Here is a 14,364-nt window from a genome sequence, read left to right as displayed (position 1 = left end):
TAGCAATCACCACCATCGGTGTGTGAAAGGGTATGAATGGGTGGGTGTGACAGGTGGTGTAAAAGCACTTTGAGTAGTCGGAAGACTAGAAAAGCGCTATATAAGCTCAAGACCATTACCATGTACTTGACAAGGTAATTAGAACTAAGAGTGCCAGATGTACTCCACTATGTTTCTGTTATTATGTGGTACATAAATCATGTTATGACATCGGGTTGAACATAGATATCCTGTTGAGGACATATGGTGAGAAACTTTTGTTCTAAATGAATCCTGAGTTCAGACTTCTATCAGGTTGATCAGCTAAATATGCACCAGATTCATGTGGGAGCTTGTTCTGTGAGTGTGACTAACCCTTTCTGAGATGTTGATGTCTGACATATAATAACTCTATATTTCAATTAATCTCTTGGTGGCATGCTGCACTGAAATAGAACTAGAGTAAAAATATATATATTTCAAGATTCTGTTTATGAGTACATTTTCTTTTGTTTCTACATACTTACAAAAGACAAAATAAACAATGTTTCAAAACCCCAGCAGTGTAACAGAGAGCAAAACTAATGAATAGATTTTGCTTTAAAACAACCTCCCATGAATACAACCCTACTAAAGACATTCAATCACTACCAAAATGGGTAACACTTTACAATAAGGGTACATTAATTAACATTAGTTAAGGTATTGTTAAGCCTTAACTAATGGTTACTAACAGTTAACTAATGTGTCTAGTAATCATTTATTAAGGGTGTTCACGTTAACTACGGTATTAATTAATGCATTATTTAATCCTCATTAAGGATGCTATTAACATTAGTTAATGCAGTAATAAGCCTTAATTAAATTTATAAAATAATGAACATTAAGAAACCCTTAACAGATGTCTCTTGTTAACATTAATTAAGGGTTTACATGATATGACAAGATATTATATCTTTATTTGACCTCGGAGCACCACTTTACAAAGTAAGGAAATTAATATTACCTGTAGTAATTAATTAATCAGTCAGTTTCATATCTTGAAAGAAGTAAGTTCTAGAAATGTTAAACCAGAAAACACACAGACAAAGTTCTGAAATTTATGTGTAAAATTTAATATAGAAATGGTAAACAATAAGGTATAGATCAGGGATATCAGACATAGGACCCGCGGGCCGTATCCGGCCCAACAGCAGGTTTCATCCGGCCCGCGAGACGTTTTGGGAAGGAGGAAATGTATTGAAAGATATTTTGAGATTTTTTATAAATTAAATATTTGTAAAATGAGCAACGTAAAGGTTGATATCATGATACGAATGGAGCAAAAGAGCTTACAAGCTAGCTTTAGTTGATTTAAAGCATAATGTCTGATTATGCCCTTTGTCTGTTCTCAGTTTCACCCTTTTTGTAGTCAATAAACCTGTGGACAAACTGACGACTGTCTCCAGAGTTTTGATGAACGGAAGGTGTTTAAGCTTACTGCCAAGATATATTCGATACATGTATTGAGGGCAGCATAGTGAAACGACGACTTCAGTGCAGAAGATAACGCAGTTTATGCTGGACGCAGACAATGGAAAGTAAAGAAGGCAGCCTACATACTAGATCCTCTGCATCATGCTCTTCGAAAAAGTCAAAGACTTCTCTCACAGGGGCTGCTGCCACCGTGGCTCATGCAAAAGCTGAGGGAGCCAAGGCACGCCTGCATTACGCAAAGAAAGAAATGGCTCTTAAAGTAGAAAAGGCTCAACTAGAAGCTACAATGGATATGTTGTCATTGGAGCAAGAAACAGCCGCAGCCGTGGCCGAAGCAGAAGTCTTGGAGGCAGCCGCTGACTGCAGTGACTGAAGTAGCTCCAAACTTCATCTCAACCAACTATCTGAAAACCCTCTTGAGGGAGCGTACCAAAGAATATGTAGCTGAATAGGCCAAAGTGCAACATAAAATACAGTTTGCACCAGCGCAGCCTCAGCAATCTGAAGATGAGATCATACTTGCAGGGCCATCGACAAAAAAACATATCCAACCACCACACATCAAAGAAGAGTCAAGCCAAGCTGACACTGATTTTTTCTCTACTACACCAAACCCAATGGTAGCAGATCAGCAGCCAAGACTCAATCCAGATACGCATCTCTACATATCTCTACACAAGCAGGATAATCATCGCACATACGGAGCAAGATCTATAAACCACAGCCCTCCTTTTCCCTCTATGCCCAGACACACACCTCAGTATCCCTACCATGACCAATCGAACATGACAGACCTAGTCAGATATTTCGCTCGCAGAGAGTTAGTCACCACAGGCTTGACCCAATTCAACGACCATCCACAAAGTTTCAGAGCCTGGAAACGGTCATTTAAAAATGCGGTCAGAGGCCTAGATTTGACAGCCAGCGAGGAAAAGGATTTGTTGGTCAAGTGGCTGGGAAAAGATTCGGCCCGAACACGCTAAACGAATCAGGGCTGTCCAGGTGAACTACCCAGATAGAGGACTTGCGATGATATAGGATAGACTAGATGCATGTTACGGAGCCCCTGAAGTGATTGAGGATGCACTTTTTCAACGTATCAATAGCTTTCCAAAAATCTTGAATAGAGAGTATTCTAAACTCCACGAATTAAGTGAGCTCCTCATGGAACTGGAGGCAGCAAAGTGTGACGGAGACATTCCAGGCCTCCAATACCTAGACACAGCACAGGGAATAAATCCTTTGGTCCAAAAGTTGCCCTTCAGCCTACAAGAGAAATGGCTTTCTCTTGGTTCCAGCTACAAACAACAGCACCAGGTCTCTTTCCCTCCTTTTGAAGTTTTTGTCGACTTCATCAGACAACAAGCTAGAATAAGAAACGATCCAAGCTTTAAGTTTACAGGGCAAGCTGACACTCCTCCAAAGGTAGATAAAACTCCTTGGAGACCAAATAGACAAAAGGAAATCTCAGTCCACAAAACAGATGTACTTCATACAGTTTCTCTTGCTGCAGACAAACATGATATTAAAGCCGATGATCATGACAGACTGTGCCCCATCCATAAAAAGCCTCATCTACTTCAGAAGTGCCGGGTTTTCCATGAGAAGACTTTGGATGAACGTAAGGCATTCAAGAAAAGGGAATTTGCTTTAAAAGATCCTCCCCCATCTTCAGAAGTCACCACTCACTGCACAGAAGTCTGTGGTGGTGATCAAAGTAACAGATCATGCTCTAAGATCTGTCTTGTTAAGGTCTACCCTGCTGGCCATCGTGATAAAGCTTTGAAGGTCTATGCAATCATTGACGAGCACAGCAATAAATCTAGCTCGTTCGGAGCTCTTCGATGCCTTCAACGTCGAAGGCCCCACTTCTCCATACTCTCTTAGGACCTGCTCAGGAGTAATAGAGACAACAGGGAGAAGAGCTCTTGGCTACCAAATTGAATCCATTGATGGGAAAGTCAATCTTCCTTTACCAAGTCTTGTGGAATGTAATGACATCCCTGACAACAGATTGGAAATTCCAACACCCAGTGCTGCATTCAACTATCCTCACCTGAAAGCAGTGGCTCACCTCCTCCCAGTGCTTGATCCAAATGCTCCCATCATGCTTCTCCTCGGGCGAGACATCATTTCGGTCCACAAAGTGTGCAAGCAGTTGAACGGCCCTCGTGATGCTCCCTACGCCCAGAAACTTGATTTAGGATGGGTGATAGTACATTACACCAGCACAATTGAACAGGAACGCCCCTCCATCTTTAAACCCTGCCCTAACCTCTTCCACGTGAAGGAGAGATATAGCCATTTCCAGAGTCCCAGTCATCCTAGGGTACACCCTACAGAGAACCTGACCTGTCATGAAAGAGCTGAGCAGTTAGGCTCCACGGTGTTTCAGCGGACCAAGGATGATAACAAAGTGGCTCCATGCATCGAAGACATTTCATTCCTGCAAATAATGAAAGAAAGTTTAAAGAAGGATGAAAGAAACAGCTGGATAGCCCCGCTGCCAAGACACCAAGGAGTTGTCTCCCAGACAACAAGGCCCAGGCCCAGAATCGGCTCTCATCACTGATACGCAGTCTTGAGAGGAAGCCAGTGATGAAGGAGCATTATTTAACCTTCATGGAGAAGGTGTTTCAGAACAAACATGCAGAAGTGGCACCCACTCTGAAAGAAGGTGAAGAGAAGTGATATTTGCCGTCCTTTGGTGTGTATCATCCTAGGAAATCTGGAAACATCCGTGTAGTGTTCGACTCCAGCGCCAAGCACTCTGGAGTGTCACTTAACAATGTTCAACAATACCCTTCTTGGGGTACTCATCAGATTTCGCAAAGAAGCAGTGGCGATAACAACAGACATCCAACAGATGTACCACTGTTTCCTGGTGAGAGAAGAGGACCGCAATTTCCTGAGGTTTTTGTGGTATCGGGACAACGACCCATCCAAAGACATCATTGAATATCGCATGAGGGTCCATGTCTTTGGGAATTGTCCCTCCCCAGCAGTGGCGATCTACTGTCTTAGGCAGTCTGTAAAGGATTCGGATCCTGACGTCAAGCAGTTTGTAAATCGCAACTTTTACGTGGATGACGGGTTAAAGTCTCTCCCTACAGTCGAGGCTGCAGTGGACCTACTCAAGAGGACACAAGATGTTTTGTCAGATTCTAACTTGCGATTACACAAAATTGCATCAAACAAAAGAGAAGTGATGGAAGCCTTTCCATCTCAGGACCATGCCAACGACTTCAAAGACCTGGGATCTGATGTCTGACACCTTTGCCTTCAAAGTAGCCGATGAGAAGAAGTCTTTCACTCGTCGAGGCATCTTATCGACTGTGAACAGCATTTATGATCCTCTCGGATTTATTGCCCCAGTTACCATTCAAGGCAAGGCAATCATGAGAGAGCTTACTCAGGATAACACTGACTGGGACTCCCTGTCCTCAAGGGATGGAAGAGGTTTGGGACACCTGGCTATCCTCACTAAAGGATCTAACCAGTCTTAGAATCCCTAGGCCATACACAGAAATCTCTCCCACGGAGGCATCACGTAGAGAGCTAATCATCTTTTGCAATGCTTCCACAATGGCAATTTCTGCAGTTGCCTACCTCAAACTGACAGACACCAACGGAGTCATTCACGTGGGTTTTATCAAGGGCAAGGCCAAGCTTGCGCCTCTTCCTGAACATACAGTTCCGAGACTTGAGCTCTGCGCTGCGGTGTTGGCGGTGGAACTTGCTGAGCTCATCTCTTCAGAGATTGACATGGAGTTGGATGACACTAAATTTTACAGCGACAGTAAGGTAGTATTGGGTTACATCAGTAATAACACTAGACGTTTCTATGTTTACGTCAGTAATCGTGTCCAGCGGATAAGGAGCTACTCTCGCCCTGAACAGTGGCTGTATGTACCTACCGATGTAAATCCCGCAGATATTGCCACACGATCCATCACTGCTGCACATCTCTCAGGCACCAGCTGGCTTCATGGACCAGCCTTTTTGAAACACCCTCAGCAAGCCCTGCCTGAAGACAGCACCTTTGAGCTAGTGAACCCTTCTTTGGATGCAGAGATCCGCCCTCAGGTCTCTACAATGAAAACAACCATGCAGAGCAAACAACTGGGGTCTCAGCACTTCTCTAAGTTCTCCAGCTGGAACTCACTTAATTCATGCCATTGCTCGTCTCACTCACATTGCCTGTTTGTTCAAGGAAAACCCTGCAACCAAAACCAGTGGCTGCAAAGGCTGGCATCATTGCCACACAGCAATTTCAGTCAAGGATCTCTTGCAGGCTAAGAGAACCATCATCCATGCAGTTCAAGAAGAGACGTATGCTCAAGAGTATGCCTGCATAAGGAAAGGGGAAAACCTTCCTAAGGACAGTCCTCTCAAGACTTTAGATCCTTTTATCGATGCTGATGGCCTCCTGAGAGTCGGAGGTCGTGTCAGAGAAGCAGAACTCCAGCCAGAAGAGAAAACCCCTCTGATTATCCCTGGCAAGCATTATATAGCAATGATTTTGGTCAGACATTACCATCAGAAAACTCAACATCAGGGACGACATTTCACTGAGGGTGCCTTACGCGCTGCTGGTCTCTGGATGGTTGGTGGAAAAAGGCGTGTGAGTAGCGTTATCTATGGGTGTGTTACATGTCGTAAACTTTGTGGTGCGCCCCAGACACAAAAGATGGCAGACCTTCCCGCGGACCGCCTTTCAACTGAACCTCCATTCACAAATGTCAGCCTGGACGTCTTTGGCCCATGGATGGTGTCTTCCCGTCGGACTCGAGGTGACCCTGCTCAGAGTAAACGGTGGGCAGTGTTATTTACTTGCATGAGTGTAAGAGCCATACACATCGAGGTCATCGAGTCACTAGATACTTCAAGCTTCATTAACGCCCTGAGGCATTTCCTCGCCATCAGAGGCCCAGTGAAACTCATCCGTTCTGATCGAGGAACTAACTTCGTCAGTGCATGTAAGGAGCTCAAGATTCCTTCCAACATCGACAACAGTTCTGTGGAAAAGTTCCTATTGGACCAAGGTTGCAAATGGATTTTCAATCCTCCCCATGCCTCTCACATGGGAGGTTCTTGGGAGAGGATGATTGGTGTAGCAAGAAAGATCTTGGACTCTATGTTCTTGCAGCTTGAGGCATCAAAGCTGAGTCACGAAGCACTCTCCACACTGATGGCAGAAGTGGCTGCCATCATCAACGCTCGTCCTCTTGTACCGGTTTCTAACGATCCAGATGATCCACTCATACTTACACCGACAACCCTTCTCACTCAGAAAGTGAGTCTCCCTTCTGCTCCAGTTGGTGACTGGATCAAAGACCTTCATAAACATCAGTGGCGCCAGGTCCAACACCTGGCTTAAACCTTCTGGAATAGATGGAAGAAGCTATATCTTCCTTCACTTCAGCCACGACGGAAGTGGCAGTCTTCCCAGCCCGACCTCCAGCCTGGAAGTGTTGTTCTTCTCAAGGATGACCAACTACACAGAAATGAATGGCCTCTGGGACTTATCACTCAAGTGTTTCCCAGCAAAGACAGCAGGGTACGCAAGGTGGAGATCAAAGTCTCCAGGAAAGCAGGGACCAAAGTGTTGATGCGGCCTGTTAACGAGTTGGTTCTGCTTTTAACTCCTGAGAATAAGCCATGATTATGTTCTGTTGAGTAGTGGCAGGTTTATCCCGCCAGGCGGGGAGTGTTCTGTAACCATTAGTTCAGTTCTTAATATTTTCCTAGGTAGACTGATTTATTTACAAGTAGTGGTCCCTTTAAGAAAAGACAGGAAGTTAGCAACAGGAAGTCATAGTCAGGAAGTAAAGGAGTCACATTGTTAAGAGGACAGCCATCTTCCAACTGCCCATTTCCATCCGCAGACATCTGCATACATCTTATGCCATACGTAGCATCGTCGGTATGTAATGTTGTTTTATATTCTTATGTTCAATTGCAATTCATTATTTGTCATTTTAGAATGTTTTTATCTGTAGTTTGACGCACATTGCTATCAAGCTATTTTTAGTTGATGACATGGAGCAAAAGAGCTTACAAGCTAGCTTTAGTTAATTTAAAGCATAATGTATGATTATGCCCTTTGTCTGTTCTCAGTTTCACCCTTTTTGTAGTCAATAAACCTGTGGACAAACTGATGACTGTCTCCAGAGTTTTGTTAAACGGAAGGTGTTTAAGCTTACTGCCAAGATATATTCGATACATGTATTGAGGGCAGCATAGTCTCCTCACATCCAGACGTTGAGCCTGATGCGTCTCCCGACTAGTTTTGACTACCCTATTGGAAAAACAGTAAATTAAAATGAATATTAACTGATTTTAATTACAGATGGTTAATTTTTAGGTCACCCAGAGGTGAACGTGTTGTGTTGAGCGACATAACTTCTAAATGCAGTAGCCTGCTGTTGCGACTTTATCACCAGCTCTCATCAGACCGTAAAAATATAACTTACTGAACATTTCATTCTTATCCAAAAACGATATCACGCACAGGCTGTCCGATCATACAGAGGTCCGCTGGTTTAACCGCAGAGCAGCGCTAAAATGCTTTCTCGAATTGTGCACAGAGATGGCACAGATTCATGGCACATAAAAAGACAGTGACAGAGTTAGATCACGATAGTGCGGACAAGGAGAAGAACAGACTGAGTTCTATTGGGTCGGGGGCCGGATTTGTTCAAATGAGACCTCATGTGGGCTGGACTAATTTTGCCAACATCACTATAACTCAACACATGGATATATAGGCTAATGTATGATTGTATAAAAAACTTTAACATTAACATTAAGCAGAGGGGTTAACTGTCACTGCAAACTGCATGTTGGCACATGGAAATATTTAAATGTACCACATTACAGAAGAAAATATCAATAATTATGTTTTGTTTGAGATTGACAGATTGAGATTGACAGTAATCTGTTTGCAGTTGACGTGGAAAGCGCACCAACCAACCTCCAAATGGAGCTGATTGAACTCCAATGTAGTGACACACTCAAGGCAAAGTATGTCTCTGTGGGCGCTGCACAGTTTCCATGTTTCATCCCTGACACAATGCCCTAGCTGCGCACCCAAGCTGCTCAAATGCTCTCTATGTATGGCAGCACATACCTGTGTGAACAACTTTTCTCTTTGATGAAGATGAACAAAACATCACACAGGAGTCGTCTTACTGATGAACACCTTCACTCAATCCTGAGGATTTCCTCAGCTCAGAGCCTGACCCCGAACATTGATGAACTTGTATCTAAGATGAGATGTTAAGTATCTGGCTCAGGCATTAGAGCAGAGCATCAGAGTGCAGTAAACTGAGATTCTATGTAGCCTTGGTTTCCTTTTTGCATTTTTCTCTTGCTACTGCAAGGCATGGTCTGTTAATAGTTGTATGTTTGGATTTTCATTGAAGGAAATTCGTTTTTGGCTGTTGTTGGCCTGTGGATGTGAAATGTTTTCATTGGAAGTTATTGGAAAAGCTGCAAATTGAAAGAGAGGCATAAGAAATGAATGCCACTGATGTTTCTTTTATTTTGAAAATGAATCTGTGTTTAGGCAATAACTAATAGGCCTTAGCTTTGGGCTACTTGTTTCAGATTAAATATGTTTAAGTAAAACTTAAGTTCACATTTACATGTGAAAAAATACATTATAACTCTATTTCAATAAATATTGAATATGTACAGCCCTCGACATGGACCCAGTTTTTAATTTCGGCCCACTGTGTATTTGAGTTTGACACCCCTGATCTACATGAAGACCATGGTGTGGTCCACTGATCTCAACCTTTACCAAAAATAAGTCACCAGTTGGAGGATGGACAAGTAAGTGAACAGTCATTAACCTTAAATTAACATGATTAAAAACAGTTTTGTCTCAATGACATGACTTAGCTGTGAACCTCAAGACATGCATCTAAATGAACATGTTAACAAGAGACATCTGTTAAGTTATGTTAAACATGAACACCCTTAATAGATGATTACTAGACACATTAGTTAACTGTTAGTAACCATTAGTTAAGGCTTAATAATGCCTTAACTAATGTTAATTAATGTACCCTTATTGTAAAGTGTTACGCTCATTCTTAATGTCACTGTGGGGATATCTTTCAGTTATCCAAAACGCTTGTCAGAAGTCAAGTTGTTGAAGTAAAAAGTCTGACATGATGAGAAATGTTCTGTCAATAAAGTCAATGACTTCCTGTTTTTGTCTTGAAACAGATTTTTATTTATTGAATGTCAAAGTATTATTAAAATGTAATGAGCGAGACTGTGATATAATATTTCATTTTGTCAAATTTACAATAAATAGGACCTTCTCTCCTATCCTTCTCTCATCCTAAAAGCTAACATGCTAACCACTTGCATTGCACAAGTAAAGCTTTTATTGATCAGAAGATTAGAAAGTTAAGAAGAGTAGAAAGTGTATTTAACTGTCAAGAAGAACAATATAGCTTAAGAAATAAAGTTTTGTGAGAAATACATTTGTTCTAAACTGAGAGAACATGTTGGTCTGTTTTCTACTCATTCTCTCTTCCTCCATGGAGCTCAATGTCAAAATGTTGTCAACATTCATACTGTCTATATGTTGGTGTCAGTGTTGACAACTCTGCACCAGTTCACAGCGGTACAAAGCTTGCCAATGGACTCTTTTCTAAAGAAAACATACAGAATTAAGTCTGCAAGAGGACTCAGCTTAACAAACATGTCAGATAAGACTAACAGAGTGTGGTCAAATCTGTTCATGTTCATTAGAAGAAGGTAAATTATGTTGGGCAGGAACAGCAGTGTGTAAATGAGCAGCACCAGGACCAAAATTCCAACAATTCAACGTTTTCAAATTTTCTTCAGAGGGGACGAAGACAGAAGCAGAGAGGGCTCTGAGGGTCCCAACCAGGAAGAATATGAACAGTGGGAAGGGAATGATGAGGAAGATGACAAAGACGCTAATTATCACTTCAACAGGAACCCAGAGAAACAAATAGGGGAGAAACACAGTGAGCAAAATGACATGAGGAATGAGCCAGGCCACGACACTGACCACCACAGAGATCTTGGATGGTTCGTTTGAAGCGGTACAACAGTGGGTGGGCTATGACCAAATATCTGCAATAAAAGATGGACACGTTGTCTTTGAGGAGGTGCAGAATAAGTCAGAAATATTAAAGTCAGAAACAGACGTAGCTACAGGACGTATAGTTACCTTTCCAGTGTGACACACACCATGAAGCAAATACTGGTCATTAGGCCACTGCGGTAAATATAACGTACGATCTCACGAGACTGATCCTGATTTATCTCCCGAATGAGCATGCAGCAGAGCTGAATGACGTCAGAAATGAGAAGGTTCCCGCAACTTTTAAAAACTTTTATCATTTCAACCCAAACACCGTTTTGATTTTGCGCAAGTTTACCCCTATACGACTTAGTAACCCAGGACCACACGAAGAAATGTCATCTAAAGCCTCCAAGCAGACTAAGAAAGATCCCTCGCCTAAGGAGGAGACCGCAGCTAGTGACCTTAGCATGGCTGCGCTAAGCAGCTTGCTGGAGAGTCACAAGGATGCTCTTTCGACAGAGTTTAAGACCACCATCTCTGCCCTCAAGTCCAAAATTGATCTGGTGCAAATGACAGTGTCTGACAGTGTCTTGGAGTCCAACGCGGACTCTGTCAGCGAACTTCTGTTAACTTTGGAGGCTACATGCACGGAGTTAGCCGCTAGCAATACTAAGCTAAGGGCTAAGGCTGCAGACCTTTACGCTTGTAGCCGCCGCAACAACATCCGCATCATAGGACTCCCAGAGTCCATTGAAGGCCCGCAGCCGACCACCTTCTTTGCCGACCTACCAGCTTCTGGGCGAACAAACCCTGCCTAACCCCCTTGAACTGGACCGTGCACACAGGTCGCTGGCCGCAAAACCAAAGCAAGGCGAGAGACCTAGACCTGTCATCATCCGATTCCACAACTTCCAGATTAAGGAAAGAATCATGCGTGAAGCTCGCAAGAGGAGAGCGGAGCTCCAACACCAGGGTAAACCCATCGTCTTCTATGAGGATTACACCCCCGATGTTGTGGAGCATCGGGCTGCATACCGGGAGGTGATGGCACAGCTGTACAAATTGGGACTCAGGCCTGCCCTCTAGTACCCTGCCAGGCTGGTAATTACGACAAAGAATGGGGACAAAATGCGATTTTCTTCTGTTGATGAAGCCAAGAAGTATCTTTCGGCAAAACACTTTTAGCTCGGACTGCTACATATACGGTAACACTGACCGGCTAACAATATCGTAGTGTGTATTAGCCTTAGCTCATCAATACAGTTAATGCTAAGCTATCTGTGCTGAATTAGCCGATTAAGGGAATTAAGGAACTATCTTGAAGTTTTGTTTTGTGTTGTTTATTTATATATGTATATATATATCTATATATATAGATATATATATATTTTTTTTCTAATGGTTTTTTCTTCATTTACTTTATTAATGTATTATTTCCTCTGTCTTCTTGCTCCTTGTCCTGCATGAGTGTGAATGAGACTCCTGGGCAGGCTACTGTGGAAACAGGCTACCTCCGGAGTGGGAATAGGATTCCTGACTCGGTGGGTGGGTAAGGGGTTAACTGGGTTGGGCGGGAGAAGGCAGGAATGGGGTTTATAAAAGATGACCACAGTACAATGTCAACTCTTATGCCAACTGTATGTTTTCTGTGCAAACTAATAAAAAGATTTTGAAAAAAAAAAAAAAAAACCTTTTTCTGCCCAGCTGTTGCAGTAAGAGACATATATGTATTTTTCATCCATCTCTCATCGTAGTTGACACACTGGTATATCTGCAGACATGCAGCTATACTTTTAAAATCTCTTTTCTGGTGACAATTCAATTATGATGAAAGTTCAAAATCCGGGGGCGCATGTAGTAAAGTGGTTAGTGCATGTGTCCAATGAACAGAGGCTGTTGTCCTCCAGGCGGGCAGCACGGGTTTGAATCCGACCTGTGGCTGCTTCCCATCATGTCGTTCCCCACTCTCTCTCTCCCTGATTTCTGACTCTGTCCACTGTCCTATCTCTACAAAATAAAAATAAACAAAATAAAAAATAAATGTGATCTTCATGGCCGACTGTTTACTATTAGGCCAGTTCATTTTAGCATGTAAGCACACAAAAATCTGCTTTATTCTTGTAGTAGCATTAAATACAAAGAACAGCTGGAGTTTATAATCATAGCATTAGTTTCACTGGTTGTCAGTCATAAACCAAATTGGACAATTTGACCTGATGATGAGGCCAAATTTAAAAAACATGGGATCACAAAAGTTATTAACCTCTGCCCAGCATCAATGTTTAAACTGTATTTTATGTTCGCTGCACACAGTAGCTAATGAGTAATTCCACAGAACAAAGTTGATCAATTGGTATTGTTTAAGGAAAAGGAACACAAATATTTAAAAACAATATTTCCATTTCCTTGATATTTCTTCAAAAAACATGGACTATATAATTAACAGGTTTAAGAGCCACTGCAAAACTAATCTCTGTTGGGGGTTGTATCAAGTCAACTTTGGTTATATTCTTTAATAATTGTATTCAATTATTAATAATATAAATAAAAATATCATTAAACTATGTTTAATCTCTCTTGGGGCACCACCCTGTACTCGGAAATATAACCAAAATATCACTTAAATCAGTCTCAAATTAGTTACTTAATTACTAATATTATTAATAATTAACAACTATATTTAATAAATTGAAGGTGTGAAATCCGTACACAAAACCTTCGCACCCAGCTTATATCACAATGCAAATACACCAGTAATCACAAACAACTGCTCTCTTAAAATTATAACAGAATTTATTTAAACAAAGCAACATCAATCCAAAATCAATGAACTTAATCAAACAAATAACTATTATAAACTAATCTAAGCAAACAAACATTATCAAGCAAGGCTTGTGGAAGAGGTGTAAAAGTGTAGTTTTAAAGTTAAAGCAACACTATGTAATACCAATTATCTATTAAATCATTTGTAAATTAATTGTACAAGTCTTTACGACACACCCTCCAATTCAACTGAATCCTTGCCCCTGAGCCTGATCCATATAGAGGGGCAACAGATCTCTATGGGATTTGCTGAAGACGCCACTGATGGAGCAATGAAACTGTGAGGCAGCAGAGACTTCAGACTGTGCTCTGCTCTCTAATCCATTTACCTGGCACACATCTACTTATGTAGCACACAAGATGGACGAGCTGCTGCTCCTGACAGCACAAATACGGACTTTAGCAGATCCACTGCCCTGTGTTTCACTGAAACCTGGCTCAGTGAACACCTCCTGGACTTTCAGCTCTTAACATCCTCCTCATGTGACATTAATATATGCACACTGCTTTAACACAGTAAGAACTGTCTACCTCTCAAAAAATGATTGTTGATGTGATTCTGATCCTGAGACTGTTCCACAAACACATGGCACAGACAGTAAATGAATAAAGTCATGTAATGTACAGAAAGCAAAGAGCACAGATGGCCATGAGCGTCAGAGGAAGGCCGATACTAATGACGATGCATCTCACCACATGCCTTATGAAATCTAATTTTTGGTAATACTCAGCATCAGAGAAGTCGATCACATCATTGATGTATTCATAGCTGCCATTCCAGTGGGTGACGTGTAGTGGAAAAATACTATCTGTCTGTTGACTTCGTTTGACCTTAAAAGATTAGGATGATCGTGAGTCATTTAGCAATTAGAAACTGTTTCTCTGTATGGCCTCGGTCTGTATCTCCAACAGGAACACTCCTCAGGATCTGGGTACAGCATGACCCTAAATCAGTGCCCTCCTGACAAAGGAGTTTCTGTTGGTGTTCCTCCGAACCAGGTGCCTTATAG

The 14,364-nt window shown here is 42.0% G+C and overlaps 1 protein-coding gene across 1 annotated transcript; it reads left to right on the top strand.

The window, feature by feature from the left end:
- Nucleotides 1-6,088: 6,088 nt before the first annotated feature.
- LOC132993709 (uncharacterized) lies at nt 6,089-7,692 on the top strand. The gene has a single exon (XM_061063685.1). The coding sequence runs from the start codon at nt 6,146-6,148 to the stop codon at nt 6,833-6,835; it is 690 nt and encodes a 229-aa protein (XP_060919668.1). The 5' UTR covers nt 6,089-6,145; the 3' UTR covers nt 6,836-7,692.
- The last annotated feature ends 6,672 nt before the right edge of the window (nt 7,693-14,364 follow it).

This window comes from Labrus mixtus, chromosome 18 (assembly GCF_963584025.1).
Source record: "Labrus mixtus chromosome 18, fLabMix1.1, whole genome shotgun sequence".
NCBI lineage: Eukaryota > Metazoa > Chordata > Actinopteri > Labriformes > Labridae > Labrus > Labrus mixtus.
This window is presented reverse-complemented; position numbering and strand designations above follow the sequence as displayed.